The sequence below is a fragment of the Theropithecus gelada genome, chromosome 11 (assembly GCF_003255815.1).
Source record: "Theropithecus gelada isolate Dixy chromosome 11, Tgel_1.0, whole genome shotgun sequence".
Lineage (NCBI taxonomy): Eukaryota > Metazoa > Chordata > Mammalia > Primates > Cercopithecidae > Theropithecus > Theropithecus gelada.
This window is the reverse complement of record NC_037679.1, coordinates 35,478,024-35,498,788: the sequence shown is the minus strand read 5'-3', so window position 1 is coordinate 35,498,788 and position 20,765 is coordinate 35,478,024. Positions and strand designations below refer to the sequence as shown.

At 34.6% G+C, this 20,765-nt stretch overlaps 1 protein-coding gene across 6 annotated transcripts in view; it reads left to right on the top strand.

Moving 5' to 3' along the window:
* OSBPL8 (oxysterol binding protein like 8) overlaps positions 1-20,376 on the top strand; it is a 222,126-nt gene extending 201,750 nt beyond the window's left edge. For 4 of the 6 annotated variants that reach the window (XM_025401400.1, XM_025401395.1, XM_025401401.1 and 1 more), the window contains 6 exons: positions 1,655-1,791; positions 3,400-3,585; positions 3,915-4,002; positions 13,392-13,497; positions 15,493-15,595; positions 16,182-20,376. In XM_025401400.1, coding sequence (XP_025257185.1) covers positions 1,655-1,791; positions 3,400-3,585; positions 3,915-4,002; positions 13,392-13,497; positions 15,493-15,595; positions 16,182-16,314 — 753 coding nt within the window. In that variant the 3' untranslated portion in view covers positions 16,315-20,376. The remainder of the gene's footprint in view (positions 1-1,654; positions 1,792-3,399; positions 3,586-3,914; positions 4,003-13,391; positions 13,498-15,492; positions 15,596-16,181) is intronic. The other 2 variants (XM_025401397.1, XM_025401396.1) reach the window with 1 other exon arrangement.
* The last annotated feature ends 389 nt before the right edge of the window (positions 20,377-20,765 follow it).

The window sequence follows — 20,765 nt, the reverse complement described above, 5'->3', positions numbered from 1 at the left end:
TTAATAGCAGATATTTTGGTGTTGATCTGTTATCAACAATAATGAATTTTATGTAATATTTTATTTCCAAAACTTTAAAATCAGTAGAAATAGCTAACACTTATATATATGACTTACTGCATTATTTAAGAATGTTACTCATATTAACTGATTTAATATTTATAACATATAACCCTATGAGGTGAGTATATAGGTGCCATGACCATTTTATTATTGTTTATTATTGTCCCCATTTTATAGAAGAGGACACTGAGGCACAGAGAGTTCACATAATTTGCTCAAAGTAAGTGGTGGAACAAGAATTAAAGCCCAGGAACCCTGGCTCCAGGGCTGTGCTTTTATGCACAGCACTCTACTGCCTCTCACATAGAAGAAAGAGGCATAGTTCCAATTAGTTATATTCCTTTCAGTGGAACATGGAAAGGATATAGTGGTGTACGAGAGCAATGGTTTTTATTTACTTCTGTGCTAACCTAAATTCATATTTATGTAATTTTGTTAAGAGACACTTAAATGAATAAAAAGAATCATGGCACTGCATGGATATACCGTACTATGAGCACTGAGTATATGCTCCTTGCTGCATACAGTAAGCAGAAAATGTTGAGAAATATGAGAAAGTGAAACTGTATTTAGGGACTCCGCTAAGTGGCCACATACACTCTGAAAATTTTTTTTAATTGCCTTAAATCTGAGCATCTTCTGGAAAAAAAGTAGCAGTCATTTTTAAAAAACGAAATTTCTGTCTAGGTGGGGTGACTCACACCTATAATTCCAGCACTTTGGAAAGCTGAGGTAGGAGGATTGCATGATCTCAGGAGTTTGAGATCAGCCTGGGTGACATAACGAGACCTCTTCTCTACTAAAAATAAAAATAAAAAAATTAGATGGGCATGATGGCACATGCCTGTCCCAGCTACTCAGGAAGCCAAGGCAGGAAGATTGCTTGAGCCTGGGAGGTGAAAGCTGCAGTGAGCCATGATTGTGCTACTGCACTCCAGCCTGGGTGAGAGAGCAAGACCCTGTCTCAGATAGATATAGATGAGAGAGAGAGATGAGGGTGAGAGAGAGAAAGAGAAGGATGGATAGACAGGTAGATAAATTGGATAGGTAAAATAGATTAGATAGATAAGGTAGATAGCACGGCTGCACTCCAGCCTACACAAGAGAGTAAGACCATCTCTTAGACAGAAAGATTATTCGATAGAGATAGACCTCAAATTTTTAATGCTAGGAAAGCCTCTTTCAGAGGGATGTGTATGTGTATGTATGAGTATATTGAAACCATGGATAGTCAATAGCATCTCATTGTAGCTGCAACAAATACTATGCTCTACTTTGACAGTTTGGAGATGGTTATTGAGGCTTTGCATGTAATGTTTGAAATTTATGAAGTAAAACTTGTGAAATATCACAAACTGGATATTCAACCAAATTCTTTTTCATTAACTAGTATTATGTATTCAATCTTAATGTTTTTATAAAAATGATAAGCAACATGGGGCTTTTGGAAAAGTGCTAGTTACATTTGTTTTTAAAAATGTTTTTAACTGGAGGATTAACCAAAAGAAATTCTCACCATCATATTACTATACTATAAAATTGCCTTCTAAGTATAATTCTCTACATTAATTTTGAATTTCTTTAAATATAGGATAGTGAAGTTTTTATTACTGATAAAAAGACTGATAATTCAGAGGTTTTCTGGAATCCAACACCTGACATTAAGCAATGGAGATTAATAAGGCACACTGTAAGATTTGAAGAACAGGGAGATTTTGAATCAGAGAAGTAAGTATACTGTTTTACAGCTAACTTCATAAGGATCAGAGAGTAGTTTTTCAATTCCTTAATGAAATGGTCATTTTGTCACCTTTCTTCTGTCATATCTTAATTCAGCAAAATAGTTTATCATTTGTGGAATGTGACAGTATTCTGTTTCTGTGTATAAGAATGTCAAATAAATATAATATATATCGTCTTGCTTTTCTGTACCTCAAAACTACTCATGTTTTTCTTTATCAACTTCTCCAGAACCTTAAAAAAAAAAAAGTTTTTGTTTAAATAAGATTACAGGACTAATTAGTGACTCTTAGTTTCTACCTGGCAACTGTTTTCTAACCTAGTTTAGGCATTAGAACCCTAGGTAAAGGGAATGGTGCAGAATCTACTTCTGTACCATTCTCTGAAACAAAAATAAAGTTACTGGATGGACTGGCTTCTAAAGGACTTATTAGTTGGATAATAATTAAGGCTATCATTTCTGTTCTTAAGTCATGAACTTTTTTGAATCAAAAATATTATATACACATTCCCCATTTTATTGTTATTATATCTTTGTGTTAAGAGAAAGAGACTTATGTATAAAAGATACTTTGCTAGGCACTAAACACTCATTATGCAACTTAGTCCTCCCTACATGTTCCCACATACATATTATTCTCTCTCATGAGAATTCAAGTGTGTATGTACCTTCCTTTCTACACTCAAAATTAAGGTTGTCAAAGATGGAAGAATGTGTATGTACCAGTTCTAAATATTCTGCCATAACCACTTGATGTTCTTTATCCAGAGATAAGCTTTGCCAAGGCATACATAGGATAATTTTTGAGAGTGTATAATTCAGCATATTTGAAGATGAGGAAATGAGACTTAGGATAAATAACTTTAAGTGCACCAGCTAAGAAGTGGCAGCTCTAGGACTTGACTCAAGTCTATCTGATCCCAAAGCCTTTTCTTCTGGTTTTAACATGCTGCCTTTCTAGATGGGTAGGATATAGACATACTTTTATTTAACAGAAGAAAGAACTAGTAGAGGATATCATTTTACCTCAGTAGTCTTTTCTGTTAAACCAGTGGTTCTCAACACTGGCAATACATTAAAATATTTTGGGGAAACATTTAAAAAATGTATCAATACTTGGGCCTGACCCCAGAGATTCTGATTATAAAAGTTCTCTGATAATTCATGGATCCAAACTTGAGAAGCACTGCATTACGTTAATGGATCTTTCTGAAGCCAGTGGATGTTAAACAGTGTAAGAATCATCTAGGAAGCTTGCTTAAAGCATAGATTCCTGAACTTTACCTTCATTACATTCCTATCATCTTGAGCCAGCAACACTTATTACCATGAGTTTTAGAGTCTATATAGTAAGTTTCTCTTGCCAAGTAAAAATAAAATTAGTCTCCACTTATGAACTTAGTTCATAGAGAGTCCCTCTCTCTACTCAAGGGACTGAATTTATATCTTGACTCATTTCTAAGCCTATGAGCATAAGTGTTGTCAAAGCCAGAAATTCATGTGAGCATTTTTTTCTCTACAAGGGGATTGAAGCCTGTTCTATATAGATTTTATTTTCTGTTGCATTTTTAATACTATTTTTGCACATGTATTAGACTCTGGCAACGGGTAACTCGAGCCATAAATGCCAAAGACCAAACTGAAGCTACCCAAGAGAAGTACATTTTGGAAGAAGCTCAAAGACAAGCTGCCAGAGATCGGAAAACAAAAAATGAAGAATGGTCTTGCAAATTATTTGAACTTGATCCACTCACAGGAGAATGGCATTACAAGTTTGCAGAGTAAGTAACTTAAAATAGTGTATTTCAAACAGTATATTATTAGCATGGTTTATTGCTTTTATTTCTAGAATATTTGTTGCTGGAGTAGTTTTTAATTAAACCATGTATATTAGTGTGAGATTTTTAAACTTGGTTTTGCATTCATTATAAGCTTGACTCTATGATAGTAGTTAGCCTATAAAATGAGGGTCCAAAGATTAGATATGGGGAAATCTCATTATTAGAACTACGTATATAATTATTAATAAAATTGAATCATATAATAGAAAATTTTAAAGTTCTTTGTTTAGTCATTGAGCAAATGGTATTTTTTTTTTTCATTTATGTAGTACCCGACCATGGGACCCACTTAATGATATGATACAATTTGAAAAAGATGGTGTTATTCAGACCAAGGTGAAACATCGTACTCCAATGGTATGTAATAAAAAACCAGATACACTAGATACATAAATTTGTTAAATCTTTAGTATCTGTAACAACCAACATTTAAAATTTGGTTTCAAAATGTAAAATTTGGGGTGAGCAAAATAGGCAGCTCTGAACTCTTGTTACCCCAAAAAAACATCAGAAAACAAGCAAAAACTGTCAACTCAGTTTGCCAGAACTCTGGAAAACAGTCAGAGGTGTTCAGCAACCAAGTGAACACTGGATCAAGAAAGTGCAAAGAGAGGAAAGCTTTATGGCATTTTTCCTGCCCTTGCCCCAGGTCCTTCCCAGTGCAGTAGCAGTCTTGAAGGGCCCCTGCATTGCCAGTGTAAGTTCCTAGTTCCAGAAGGAACAGAGTGGACCTCAGACACAATTGTGTATGTCTGTCCTAAGCTGTCAGGATACTACCTGAAGGACTTACACAGGCACTCATCTCTGAGAAAATCAGTAAAGACAAGTTACTCAAGGGAGCCAAACAAATTCTGGAGCTGAAAGGTATAATGAAAATGAAAATTCACCAGAGATATTCAAAAGCAAATATAAGCAAGCATAAGACAGGATCAGGAAACTTAGAGATAAGATCATGGAAATTATCCAGTCTGAGGAGGAGAAAGAAAAATGAATGAAGTGACATGAACAGAGCCTAAAGGACCTGTGGGACACCATCAAATGGGTTATCATTGCATTATGGGAGTTCTACAGAGAGAAGACAGAGAAACAAATGAAGAATATTTAAGGAAAGAAGACCCCCAAATCCCTAAATTTGGTGAAAGATATAAATCTACAAATTCAAGAAGCTGAACAAACTCCAAGTAGGATGATCTCAGAGAGAACCACACCACGGCAAACTGTCAAAAGCCAAAGAGAGTCTTAAAACCAGCAGAGAGAAGCAACTTATCACATACATCAGGGATCATCCATAGGATTAACAACCGATTTCTCATAGAAACCATGGAGGCCAGAAGGCAATGAGATGACATATTTAAAGTGGTAGAAGAAAAAACTTGTCAATCAAGAATTCTATATCTGGCAAAACTGTCATTCAAAAATGGGGGAGAAATTAAGACATTCCCAGATAAAAGCTGAGGGAGTTCATTACCACTAGACCTGCCCTACAAAAAAATGCTAAGGGAAATCCTTCAGAATAAAATGAAACTCAAAGCTGTATGAAGTAATATTTTCAGTAAATAGTTGGGCAAATATAAAAGCTAGTGCTGTTGTAATTTTAGTTTGTAAGTCATCTTTTATTTCCTACAGGACTTAAAAAATAAATGAATGAAAAATAATTACATATCTTTGTTATCAGACATACAATGTATAAAGATATAGTTTGTTACAACATAAAAGCAGAGAGGATGGAGCTGTATAGGAGGAAAGTTTTTGTGTACTACTGAAGTTAAGTTGGTATCGACTCAAACTAGATTGTTGTAGAGGTAGGTGTAAATGTCATCCCCATAGTAACCACAAATAAAATACCTTAAAAAATACACACAAAAGAAAATGAGAAGGGAATCAAAACAGTTTACTACAAGAAATAAACACAAAAGCAGGCAGTAATGGAGTAAATAAGAAACAAAAAACATATATGACATATAGAAAGTAGCAAAATCAGAAGTGCTTATCCATAGTCACTTTAAAATGTAAATAGATTAAACTCTCTGAGCAAAAGACAAATTGTAAAAATTGATTAAAATAAACATAACCCAACTATATGCTGTGTACAGGAGATTCACTTTAGATCCATAGACAGAGTAAAATGAAAGGTTAGAAAATAATATTATGTGCAAAATAGCAACTAAAGGAAAACTGAGGTGGCCAATAGTAACCAAAGGAAAACTGAGGTGTTTATACTAATGTTAGACTAAATAGACTTTAAGTCAAAACTTGTTACAAGAGACAAAAAGGAACATGGCGTATTGATAAAAGGGTCAATTCATATATATGTATATACACACCAATCAACAGAGCCCCAAAATATACAAAGCAAACTGACAGAATTGGAAGATAGAAACAGCTCTATAACAATAGATGGAAAATTCAGTAAATTACTTTTAGCAATGGGTAGAACCTCTAGATAGAAGATCAATAAGGAGGAAATGGATAACTTGAACCACACTGTAAACCAACTTGACCTAGCAGACACACAGAACAATCCACCCAACCACGGAAGAATGCACATTCTTCTCAAGTATACATGGAACATTCTTCAGGATAGACCATATGTTACACCATATAACATGTCTCAGTAAATCCCACCTACTCAGGTGATTGAGGCATGAGAATCATGTAAACCTGGGAGACGGAGGTTGTAGTGAGCCGAGATCACACCATTGCACTCCAGCCTGGGCAACAGAGTGAGACTCTATCTCAGAAACAAACAAAACAAAACAAAACAAAAAAAACTCAATGGGTCAAAGAAAAACACAAGGGAAATTAGGTAATACTTAGACAAGTGAAAACAAAAATACAGTATAGCAAAACTTACGAGATGCAGCAGAGGTAAGGAAAATATATATCTGTGAACATCTACATTAAAAGGGATCTCAAATCAATAACCTTACTTCATACCATGAGAAACTGGAAAAAGAAGAAAAAACTAAACCCAAAGCTAGCAGAAGAAGAAAATAATGAAGATTAGAGTACAGATAAACAGAATAGAGAGTAGGAAAAAAATAGAATTTGTGAAACCAAACCAAAAGTTGCTCTTTGATAAAAATAAAGAAAATCAATAAACCATCAGCTAGGCTGAGGAAGCAAGAAAGAAGACAACAAATGACTAAAATCAGCAATTAAAGTGGCGATGTTACTACCAATCATAAAGAAATAGAAGGGATTATGAGAGAACACTATGAATAATTGTATGCCAACAAATCCCTAGAAACTCACAAATTACATAAACTGACTCAAAAAGAAACAGAAAATCTCAATAGAGCTGTAACAATAAAGAGATGGAATCAGTAACCAAAAACCTCCAAAGAAAAATTCAAGATCAGATGGCTGCACTGGTGAATTCTACAAAACTTTAAATAACAAGCACAAATCCTTCTCAAACTCTAAAAACTAGAAGAGATGGGAACATTTACTGACTTATTCTCTGAAGCTAACATTACCCTAATGTCAAAGCCAGATAAAGACATCACAAGAAAATAAAATTACAAACAATAACCTTTATAAGTAAGATTCATACATCCTTAACAAAATAGTAGCAAACAAAATTCAGTAGCATATTAGAAAGATTACACACCATGACCAAGTGGAATTTATTCCAGAAATGCAAGGTTGGTTCCACGTAAGAAAATCAATGTAATATATCACATTAAGAAGGGGGGAAATCACATGGTCATCTCAATTGACATAGAGAAAGCATTTGACAAAATCCATCACCCTTTCATAATCAAAAGAAAGACCTCATAAAACTAGGAAGAGAAGAGACTTCCTCAACATGATTAAGGGCATGCATGAAAAACCCACAAATAGTAGACTCAGTGGTGACAGGTTGAAAGCCTTCCCCGTAACATCAGGAACAAGACAAACATTCCCACTTTCACCACTCCTATTTGCCATTGTACTGGAAGTTCTATCTAGAGCAAGAAAAAAAAAGAGAAGTCATCAAAATTGGAAACAAAGAAGTAAAACTATCTCTAATTAACAGGTGACATTATCCTATATATAGAAAATCCCAAAGAATCCATAGAAAGCTACTAGAGCTAATGAACTTAAGAAAAATTGCTGGGAATAAGATCAACACACAAAAATCAGTTATGTTTCTAACAGTAAAAACTCTCGAAATTAAGAAAGCAATTCAATGATAGCATCTAAAAGAACAAATTTAACCAAGGAACTGAAAGACTTCTACAGTGAAAACTATAAAACATTGCTAAAGAAATGAAAGAACATTTAAATAAAGGGAAAGACACCTCATATTCTCAGGTAGAAAAGGTTAATATTGTTAAGATTTTGGCCAGGCACAGTGGCTTATGCCTGTAACCTCAGCACTTTGGGAGGCTGAGGCAGAGGAATTGCTTGAGCCCAGGAGTTTGAGACCAGACTGGACAACATGGCAAAACTCTGGCTCTACAAAAAATAGAAAAATTAGCTGGGCATGGTGGCACATGCCTGTAGTCTCAGCTACTTGGGAGGCTGAGGTGGGAGGATCTCCTGAGCCCAGAGAGGTCAAGGCTGCAGTGTCGTGACGGCACTACTATACTCCAGCCTGGGTGAGAGTGAGACCCTGTCTCAAAAAAATAAGAATATAACAGTACTACTCAAAGCAACCCACTGATTCGCCACAATCCCTGTCAATGTTACAAACCTTTTTTTGCAAAAATGGGAAAGCAGATCCTCAAATTCACATGGAATTGCAAGGGACCACAAATAGCCGAAACAATTTTGAAAAAGAAGTATAAAGAGAACTCTCACTTTTCGATTTCAAAACTTACTATAAAGCTACAGTAATCGAAGGAATGTGGTACTTATGTAAGAACAGGCTTATTGACCAATGGAATAGAATTGAGTGTCTAAATGTCAAGCTAGACATCCATGGTCAATTAATTAATTAATTAATTAATTTTAATTATACTTTAAGTTCTGGGATACAAGCACAGAATGTGCAGTTTTGTTACATAGGTATACACATGCTATGGTGGTTTGCTACACCCATCAACCCGTCATCTATGTTAGGTATTTCTCCTAATGCTATCCCTCCCCTACCCCCCGACCCACCAATAGGTCCCAGTGTATGATGTTCCCCATCCTGTGCCCATGTGTTCTCATTGTTCAGCTCCCACTTATGAGTAAGAACATGTGGTGTTTGGTTTTCTGTTCCTGTGTTACTTTGCTGAGAATGATGGTTTTCAGCTTCATCCATGTCCCTGTGAAGGACATTAACTCATCCTTTTTTATGGCTGCATAGTATGCCATGGTGTGTATATGCCAGATTTTCTTTATCCAGTCTATCACTGTTGGGCATTTGGGTTGGTTCCAAGTCTTTGCTATTGTGAATAGTGCCACAATAAACATGCGTGCGCATGTGTCTTTATAGTAGCATGATGTATAATCGTTTGGTATATACCCAGTAATGGGATTGCTGGGTCAAATAGTATTTCTAGTTCTAGATCCTTGAGGAATCGCCACAGTCTTCCACAATGGTTGAACTAATTTACACTCCCACCAGCAGTGTAAAAGCGTTCCATTTCTCCACCTGCTCTCCAGCATCTCTTGTTTCCTGACTTTTTAATAATTGCCATTCTAACTGGCATGAGATGGTATCTCATTGTGGTTTTGATTTGCATTTCTCTAATGACCAGTGATGATGAGATTTTTTAAATATGTTTGTTGGCTGCATAAATGTCTACTTTTGAGAAGTGTCTGTTCATATCCTTTGCCCACTTTTCCATGGTGTTGTTGTTGTTTTTTTTTTTTTTCTCATGAATTTGTTTAAGTTCCTTGTAGATTCTGGATATTAGCCTTTGTCAGATGGATAGATGGCAAAAAGTTTCTCCCATTCTGTAGGTTGCCTGTTCACTCTGACGATAGACTCTTTTGCTGTGCAGAAGCTCTTTAGTTTAATTAGATCCCATTTGTGAATTTTGGCTTTTGTTGCCATTGCTTTTGGTGTTTTAGTCATGAAGTCTTTGCCCATGCCTGTGTACTGAATGGCATTTCCTAGGTTTTCTTCTAGGGTTTTTATGGTTTTAGGTCTTATGTTTAAGTCTTTAATCCATCTTGAGTTAATTTTTGTATAAGGTGTAAGGAAGGAGACCAGTTTCAGTTTTCTGCATAAGGCTAGCCAGTTTTCCCAGCACCATTTATTAAATAGGGAACCCTTTCCCCATTGTTTGTTTGTGTCAGGTTTGTCCAAGATCAGATGGTTGTAGATGTGTAGCATTATTTCTGAGACCTCTGTTCTGTTACATAGGTCTATATATCTGTTTTGGTTACTGTAGCCTTGTAGTACAGTTTGAAGTCAGGTAGCGTGATGCCTCCAGCTTTGTTCTTTTTGCTTAGGATTGTCTTGGCTATATGGGCTTTTTTTTGGTTCCATGTGAAATTTAAAGTAGTTTTTTCTAATTCTGTGAAGAAAGTCAGTGGTAGGTTGATGGGTATAGCATTGAATCTATAAATTACTTAGGGCAGTATGGCCATTTTCACGATATTGATTCTTCCTATCCATGAGCATGGAATGTTCTTCCATTTGTTTGTGTCCTCTTTTATTTCGTTGAGCAGTGGTTTGTAGTTCTCCTTGAACAGGTCCTTCACATCCCTTGTAAGTTGTATTCCCAGGTATTTTATTCTTTGTAGCAACTGTGAATGGGAGTTCACTCATGATTTGGCTCTCTGTCTGTTATTGGTGTGTAAGAATGCTTGTGATTTTTGCACATTGATTTTTTTGTATCCTAAGACTTTGCTGAAGCTGCTTATCAGCTTAAGCAGATTTTGGGCTGAGACAATGGTGTTTTTTAAATATACAATCATGTCATCTGCAAACAGGGACAGTTTGACTTCCTCTTTTCCTATTTGAATACCCTTTATTTCTTTCTCTTGCTTGATTGCCCTGGCCAGAACTTCCAGTACTATGTTGAATAGGAGTGGTGAGAGAGGGCATCCTTGTCTTGTGCTGGTTTTCAAAGAGAATGTTTCCAGCTTTTGCCCACTCAGTATGATATTGACTGTGGGTTTGCCATAAATAGCTCTTATTATTTTGAGATACGTTCCATCGATACCTAGTTTATTGAGAGTTTTTAGCATGAAGGGGTGTTGAATTTTATTAAAGGCCTTTTCAGCATCTATTGAGATAATCATGTGGTTTTTGTCCTTGGTTCTGTTTATGTGATGGATTAAGTTTATTGATTTGCATATGTTGAATCAGCCTTGCATCCCAAGGATGAAACCGACTTGATCTTGGTGGATCAGCTTTTTGATGTGCTGCTGGATTCGGTTTGCCAGTATTTTATTGAGGATTTTTGCGTCGATGTTCATCAGGGATATTGTCCTGAAAGTTTTTTTGTTGTGTCTGCCAGGTTTTGGCATCAGGATGATGCTGGCCTTATAAAATGAGTTAGGGAGGAGTCCTTCTTTTCCTTTTGTTTGGAATAGTTTCAGAAGGCATGGTACCAGCTCCTCTTTGTACCTCGGGTACAATTCAGCTGTGAATCCGTCTGGTCCTGGGCTTTTTTTGATTTGGTAGGCTATTAATTGCTGCCTCAATTTCAGAACTTGTTAGTGGTCTATTGAGGGATTCGACTTCTTCCTAGTTTAGTCTTGGGAGGGTGGATGTGTGCAGGAATTTATTCTTTCTTCTAGATTTTCTAGTTCATTTGCGTAGAGGTGTTTATAGTATCCTCTGATGGTGGTTTGTATTTCTGTGGGATTAGTGGTGACCTCCCTTTTATCATTTTTTATTGTGTGTATTTGATTCTTCTCTCTTTTCTTATTTATTAGTCTGGTTAGTGGTCTGTTTTCTTAATCTTTTCAAAAAACCAGCTCCTGGATTCATTGATTTTTTTGAAGGGTTTTTCATGTCTGTATCTCCTTCAGTTCTGCTCTGATCTTAGTTATTGCTTGTCTTCTGCTAGCTTTTGAATTTGTTTGCTCTTGCTTCTCTAGTTCTTTTTATTGTGATGTTAGGGTGTTGATTTCAGATCTTTTCTACTTTCTCCTGTGGGCATTTAGTGCTATAAATTTCCCTCTAAACACTGCTTTAGCTGTGTCCCAGAGATTCTGGTACGTTGTATCTTTGTTCTCATTGGTTTCAAAGAACTTACTTATTTCTGGCTTAATTTCGTTATTTACCCAGTAGTCATTCAAGAGCAGGTTATTCAGTTTCCAGGTGGTTGTGTGGTTTTCAGTGAGTTTCTTAATCCTGAGTTCTAATTTGATTGCGCTGTGGTCTGAGAGACTTTTTGTTATGATTTCCGTTTTTTTGCATTTGCTAAGGAGTGTTTTACTTCCAATTATATGGTCAGTTTTAATATATGTGTGATGTGGTGCTGAGAAGAATGCGTATTCTGTTGATTTCGGGTGGAGAGTTATGTAGATATCTATTAGGGCTGCTTGATCCAGGGCTGAGTTCAAGTCCTAAATATCCTTGTTAATTTTCTGTCTCGTTGATCTAATATTTACAGTGGAGTGTTAAAGTCTCCCACTATTACTGTGTGAGAGTCTAAGTCTCTTTGTAGGTCTCTAAGAACCTGAAATGAATTAAGACTTTGGGGGACTGTTGGGAAGGCATGATTGGTTTTGAAATGTGAGGACATGAGATTTGGAGGGGCTAGGGGTAGAATGATATGATTTGGCTCTGTGTCCCCACCCAAGTCTCATCTTGAATTGTACTCCCATAATTCCCACGTGTTATGGGAGGGACTTGGTGAGAGATCATTTGAATCATGGGAGCTGTTTCCCCCATATTATATTATTCTTGTGGTAGTGAATAAGTCTCACGGGATCTGATGGTTTTATCAGAGGTTTCCAGTTTTGCATCTTCCTCATTCTGTCTTGCTGCCACCATGTAAGAAGTGCCTTTTGCCATCTGCCATGATTTTGCGACCTCCGCAGACGTGTGGAACTATAAGTCAAATTGAACCTCCTTTTCGTCCCAGTCTCAGGAATGTCTTTATCAGCAGCATAAAAATGGACTAATACATCTTGTCTTTCTGATTCTAGTTTCTAATCTTGCATTTAGGTTTTTAAGTTTAATACTGAACACCAAAATTACAAATCTATTAATAGGATAGAGTCCAAAGTTTATTATTCTAAGGAAAATTTAGTCATAGTTGATGGTTTCGTATACTTTTGAATCTTGTGCATCCATTTAAATGCTTTCAATAAGTTAAAATAATGCTCTACAAAATAATAGTATCATTTTTATTTATTATAAGATACTTTCTGTACTACCCAGATGTGATTAAAAGTAAATAAACAGTTTTACTGGAAACCCAGCATCATTCAGTGGGAATGTTTCTAACATCAGGAACAAGATAAATATAATTTATACACACTATTACTTAACATTCTACTAGAGATACTAGCTGGTGCAGTCAGAGGTAGGGGGATCTATATTCGTATTTGTTTATGTATACATAAAAATATCCCTGGATATAAACTGATAGTGATGGGTACCTCTTTAGTGTGAGAGACTGGGTATACTGTTTGTTGTGTATTTTACTTTTTGACATTTGTGCCAAATTACTTCCTATTAAAATAAGATCATTTGATTGCATAAGCGCATCACCTTTGTTAAATTTGAATTAGACTATTTCATTGTTGTCTTTTTTTTCTGAATATCATGCCTATGTGCAGATAATTTTGACAGTTGTACACAATTGGTCTTCAGTCCAAAATACAGTGCAAATTCACAAAATAGTTATTTTTTTCTTTAGGTTAATGTCCCCAAAATGAAACATAAGCCAACCAGGCAACAGAAGAAAGTAGCAAAAGGCTATTCCTCCCCAGAACCTGACATCCAAGACTCCTCTGGAAGTGAAGGTAAAAACATTTATTGCAGACTAATGAGAGTCTAATTTTTTTTAATTACTACACAATTTGATATGAATATGGTTTTTCATATTAACTCAAGAAGTTACATGATTTGGTTGGGGCAGGGTTGAGGTACAAAAGCGATTCTAGATCATAGATAAGTTGTGAGACAAGGACGCAAGGTAAAGAAACAGAAAATGAAAAAGAGGAGACACCTAAATAAAAACCACACTCTAGGGCGGGTGTGGTGGCTCACGCCTGTAATCACAGTACTTTGGGACGCCAAGGTGGGCAGATCACTTGAGGCCAAGAGTTCAAGAACAACCTGGCCCACATGGCGAAACCCCGTCTCTACTAAAAATAGGAAAAAATCAGCCAGGTGCGGTGGTGCACACCTGTAATCCCAGCTATTTGGGAGCCTGAGGCACGAGAATTGCTTGAACCCAGGAGGGAGAAGATGCACTGAGCCGAGATCGCACTACTGAACTCCAGCCTGGGTGACAAAGTTAGACCCTGTCTCAAAAAAAACAAAAAAAAACAAAAAAAACCCACACTCTAGGTAATAGCTACCTCTTATGCCTTGTTAACCTCTGAAAAATTGTTGATGGTTCCCTAGATTGAATTCAGAAGCATTTTTTGAGCTTTGAGCTCACTTCCATGCTTCAAAAATGTTTTTCATTTCCAGAATATATTACTGTAGTGTTGGGAAGTGACAGACAATAAAAATATAAAACTTAGGAACTGCTAGATTAAATTGTACTCCATTCTTATTCTAGTCAGATAATGTGTAAACTATCTTGAACTACATTGAGATATAATCATGAAAGGATTAAAGTGGTTTGTGATATTATGACCAAAAAAAAGAAAAAAAAAACTTTAAGCCATAATCTCTACTGAGTTTACACTGAACTACGGAGCCCATTTTAACCTATAAAGATAACACTAGAGGTGAATAAATGGTAGATTACTAAGAAATTAGATGACAAGCGATAACCAGTTTAAAGGAGAGGGAGCTCAATTCAATTCGAGGGAAAGTTCTTAGAATTCTGATGAATTATTAGGATTTCTAATGGATTATAGCAGTCTAGGCTTGGGGAGTGGGGTGAGGTAACATACTCGAGTAGTTAGAGGAATGAAACAAATAAGGGTTTAAAAGCAGGAGTCACATGGCATCCCAGTGTGTTAGAAGAGAGTATTGGTTGTATTATTGTTATTCCCATTTTACAAGAAAAGAAACTGAGACACAAGTTAACCTGCCTAAGGTCACATACCCCATAAGTAGGTATATGTATGTTATATATGCAGATTTTTTTTGGCTCCTTAATTCACTCTGTCATCCACTTTACTATATAACTATAACGTATCAGCAGACATTTACTGAGTAATTAATATGTGCCAGACTGTATGTTAAATACACCTTATAACAACCCTGTGAAGTCTGGTATTATTATCCCTATTTTTAAAGTGAGAAAGCTGAGACTTGTAGAGAGGTTAAGTAGGATCTGAACCAAAATGGAAAGGAAGGAATGCATATGAGAGGGAATTTGGAAAAACATATACAGCTTGCTGATTGGCAGTAAAAATTTGCAGAAGTGTCGAAAGGGATTTAAAGTTTGGGTAACTAAACACTAACAATAAAATATTGAAAAAAGGGCTCAAGAAGCTAACTTCTTCAGAGGTAGGCAAATGGGCAAGGAACAGAAAAGAGTAATACCTTCTTCAAGTTAATATATATTTTCTAATGAATTATTTCTGTTTTAATTAGTTAAAAAATAAAACTGGTGCCATCCACAATTCAACTGTGTAGTTCTTTAAATATATTTGTAGTGTTCTAGTGTTGCAATGATGTGTTTGAAACTTCAAAAGTGCAGAGTATTCATATTACTATGCTAATCTCTAGGCTACAAAAACAAATGCCCAGGAAAATTTTTATTACATGAGAAACATTAAATTGAACTGTAGATTATTTTTATAGTTTCAGCTTCATTCTAAATGTCTTTTTAGCTCAATCAGTAAAACCAAGTACAAGAAGAAAGAAAGGAATAGAACTGGGAGACATTCAGAGTTCCATCGAATCTATAAAACAAACACAGGAAGAAATTAAAAGGTAATATACTAACAGTTACTATTCCTTTGAGACCAAGGAGTAGTTAAGGATCCTGTTATGTGGGAAATCATATGCAAACTTCATATTTTTATAACATTTAGCTAAGTTAAAATAGAATGTTAGTTTCTATCACCTGATGTTTGACACTTATGAAATTCCTCCATCACTAAAATACTTGGGAAGGGAGGAGAGGTTTTTTCTCTGTGAGGGTAGAATTGGAATCACTTTATTACTCCTGTAGTATGCTAGGAATGTAGCTGAGTTGCCTGTGGAGGTGGGGTTGTTTCTGAGAAAGTCAGTTAACAAAGGCCTCTATAGTGCCTTCTGTGCATGGCTATTATTTCATTGGAATGCATCAGCTGAAATATTGAAATGCATCCATAACAGTGGGTAAATATTTACTCTCTGAGCCCTTAAGTATTCCTCTTTGCAGTCTCAGACCCCTCCCCCAGCCCCTACATACCACCCCATTACCCAGCAACTAAAAATTATTAAGTGCTCTGTGAGTGTATAATATCAAATTGTGGGCTCTATGCCAACATTTCTGGCAAATCATTATAAAATTTGTTGTTGCTTATTTTTGTAGAAATATTATGGCTCTTCGAAATCATTTAGTTTCAAGCACACCTGCCACAGATTATTTTCTGCAACAAAAAGACTACTTCATCATTTTCCTCCTGATTTTGCTTCAAGTCATAATAAATTTCATGTTCAAGTAGAAGTTCTCTGCCATTGAATCAGTGAACTAGAAAGATCTGATTTGGCCTGGGACCAGTGTTCAAGTTGGTTTGGTCTTTATTAAAAATCACAATATTCTGAAAACAAAAAACCTAGGAGATAAATGTAGAGGTATTGACTTTTCGTATCTTTTATCTTCACACTGAAACAAGAGCTATCCTATTTGATTATTAAAGTGAGCTATGTGTTAAGTGCCAGGACATTTCTAGCTTTTGTGAGAATGTGTCTACATGTGAGTATAATAAACCCACATGTATACACAATTGTCTCTTATGTACTCTTACCTGATAGTAGTCTTTGTATTCTATAGTATGTTCTGAGATATAATGTTAACATTGTTCATAACAAAAAATGCTATCAATCTTATAAATATATGTAATCTGTTTTCTTCATAAAACAGGCACAAAACTTTTATCAGTAAGGAATTACAGATTGAGAAATGATGGAAAAATAGACATAATTAATTCAATACACTACTGTTAAAATCATTTGCAAAGCACTCAGCTCAATTGTCTTCTTAGAAGGAAAGAAAAAGTATGAATAGTCAAAATGAATACACTGAGAGAGATAAATGGCAAATTGCTTTTTTAAAAGTTTACATAAGATTTTTTTTAACCCCTAGAATTTAATATCTATAGATCCAGGTAAATATATATACTTTTGTTTACATCAGTATAAAAACACTGGTGTGCAACTACTTGGATTGATTATAATACCACCTTAAGCACTTGCTGAAAAAAATGTGGTCAAAGTTGATTGCTGTCCTTTTTTCTTATTTTTGTTTTTCTTAAGTCAGCTGGTTCATAACATAGGCCAAATTCTAGAGATGTTTGTAGGGCATTTGAAGTGCTGATAATTCATGTTTTTTCGTTATGAAAATTTATTTTAGCTTTAGACTCTAATGTGTTCAGTGAATAAGCAGGATACAAAAAATTATAACCAGTATTTTACTTCAAAAACCAAAAAGAGAAAGGCAATAAGAAAAGACACTGTGTGGTGGCCTTTATGTGAACATTAAAATTGGTTTTTGTAAAATGTGCAATAAGTTGAGTATTTACGAAGAGTATCAAGTTCTGAAGTTTAATTTTTTATTATCCTCCCTCTTCTTAGTAACTTCTTTCTGTGGCAAAACCACAATTCTTTAAGATTCCTATTGTTCAGGCTAAGGCAAACTAAGTTTTTTTGTTTGTTTCTTCAGTTTAATATTTTGACTTTGTATTTTTACAGAAATATTTATATTCCTCGAAAGCAATTTTTGCCAAGGTAGTTAGGTTTAGGAATATGTTGTTCTAAAATATATCTCAGAATCCTGAAAGTATAGATTTTGAAATGTTTTTTAATGAAAATGAAGGTCAGAGAGAATAATCACCCCCACCACATTTGCCTTTCTGTAGGAGGAGGCTGTGAAATGGTAAAATTACAATCATTTATGCCATGATAAATACAAGGGTTGATTGGTAAATTATGAAAATCAAAATTATAAAAAGAGCCTGCTTTTTTCCCTAATCAATATAGCTATCTCAAGTATCCTTAGGTTTCTATGAAGAACCATTTCCCATGTTTTGTTGGCAAAATAATGCTGTATTCCATATGTACATGTGACAGGATGTTTTAAATTGATAAAAGCATAAATATACCCAGTGTTTTCATGACATTAGAACAAATGGAGTTTTGGTTATATTTTGTATTTGTCAATATAATGTTTGTATTCACATTCTGTTACACTCTGCCTATTCATTGATATATGATATTCTGTAAATATTGTACAGTTTCATCTTTTTTATGGTTTAGTTAATTACATACAACTTGATTGGCTTATCACAAAAGTCATTTCATCATTAAACCTTGTTAACATTTTTTTTATTGGTGACCCACCTCTTAGGACTTTGGTCTTATCCACGTGTATGTTGTTTTCATTTGGTCCAAATAATATTTTATTTGTATGGGTATCTTCTAAGACTAAATAGGTAGTTATGTTCTTTATTTTTAAAATTTCTTTTTAGAGCAAATGTTATGGGTTCTTACCCAAAGAGTCAAAAACTATTTCTTAAGAAAGAGCAGGGTTATTCATGACTGTTCCTTATACACTAAAAGCATGCATCTAATCTAATAGTCCTCTTATGCTTTTAGTTGTATGAGTTTCTTTCTATGAACTGAACACAAAACTCAGGAATTGGTGGCTTAATTTTAGATCAGTGCTTGTACTAGACTTAGTTATATGAATCTTTAAAACACATAATTACTAACTTTGTAGCCATATATGTAATTGACTTTGAATGTTATTTGCCTGAAATTAATCTTCTTTCACATATGGATTCATAATGTGATTTACGGTTCCAAGTTGTCTGAGAGCCTCATGAGGGTTTCTAGGATTTATGACCAGTTTTTTTCATTTATCCAAATGTTATTTTCCTACATGAAAATTTAACTGAGTAATAATTATTCACATGTGCATTTTCTTTTTAGCTGTTAAATGTACTATGCCATCATCCACCATTTAGTAAGATGTAGCTGGCCCAGGACATGTAAAAAAAAAAACAATAAATAGAGCATGTGAAATGTTAAGTTACAGCAATAGATATTTTACTTATATTTCATGTTAGTACTTTTTTGTTTTATATCAGTTATAAAGGTACAGTGTACTCTTTGTCACAGCTCAGCTGGTAATTGCATTCCATTGAAAAGTTGGCCTTGTAAAATACAACTCTCATTTAATATTCATGCTTTTGTGCCTTTAAGAAAATATTTTTGTCATTTTTTTGTGTTACAGAACTATAATATGATTCAAGGTGTTTATAGGCTTAATTGTCATAAAAGGGTCATTTCTGTGTGTCACTTTATTTCTTTTTATATAGCTATATTTAAACAATAATGCTATCTTTTATAAGGGTTTGTCTATTTACCTATTCTTTACTCAGACATTGATGTAGACTTGTCAGATTATTCTGAGTATTGTTAACAGTGCCTTTTCGATGGATTTCACACTTTTTGGCTGTTAACTTGTGCCATATACACACAAAATTTTGTGGAAGGCAGTTTTAACTTTTTGAAGAATATCTGTCAAAATTTAAGAAAACAAATGTATAAAATTCCATTTTTTCCAGTGTTTAGCATTTCTAGTAAGCAGTGAGGTTTTCTGTTTGACATACAGTGATGATGGCATTATTGATAAGCCATACATGAGACTGCAGATTATATTGAATCATATTAAATGTACAGAAATAAAATACTAGATTTATATCAAATTTTCCAATTCGAACCAGTGGGGAAAATCCCACAGAAATCAGTTAAGTTTACATTTCAGTTTCTATCTTATTTGACTAAGTGGAAAGAGATTCTTTAAAATGTATAACCTGCCATTATGTAATTTGGTTTCATTTTATTCTACCTGTTGTGTGAGTTTAGTATATTTAATTTACTTTTTGTTACTCTTTACATACTGTTTATTTTTATTACAGTTTTTAATTGAAGATGGACTGTTAAAATTGTATAGGACCAGTGTCGTCTTAATATGATTAATATATTTACAAGAGCCACACGAAACCCATGACAAAATGAATGTGAATATTCTTTCTAAAAATTTAGAAAATATCTTTTTGCATTTATGTAATTTGTTTTACAATATCAAAATTTTTCATTTAAAGAAAAAAATGTCATGAAACATTTGAATTGATGAGCCACAGAACTTCAGCTGAAATTTTTTTCACTTTTTAGCATGCTAAATATACATCTGAGTTTAAATATTCTGTTTAATGGCCATTTATAAATACAAGCACTACCACTGGTCAGTTTTGTGTGACAATAAAAATATGTTACCTGCAGTGTAAGTACAGCACACTGTCAAATTCTTTTCCTTAAGGTGCACAGTAAATGTACAGATAGTTATAGGCTACTGTTTTGTAATGTAGTACATTTCTAATCTATTATTCCTAACCTATTATAACTGTTTGCAGAGAGAAAAGAATTGAATTTTTCTAATAATCTGTAAAATTATGCTAACTTCTACAAGTAGGCTTCTAAATAAAATTTTTTTAAAAAGCAAACGGTGATCAAGTGACTTTTAATACAATATGGTGACTAAATTAGTGCTAATTTGTTTTAATCCCCCCTTTTAGGGGGATAGGGATAGCTGCAAAGGATGGCAAAGGACTTGAAAGGGATTCAACAGTGAGAATCCCTGAAGTATGCTTTGCTTGGTGCTTTATATTCATTCTTCTCGAATCCTCTATGAGAACTTTAAGAGGAAGTTAGCCAGATTTTATACATGAAGACGCTGAGGCTCAGAGAGGTTGAATGTCTCCAAAAGCTACAGAGTAAGAGTGGTAGCCCACTGTTACTTTAAGAGTAAAAACACAAGTTTGAATCTGTATCTCCATAGTACACTTAAATAGAACTCTAATAGCACTTCACTTCTAAATGTCAGGAATATAAT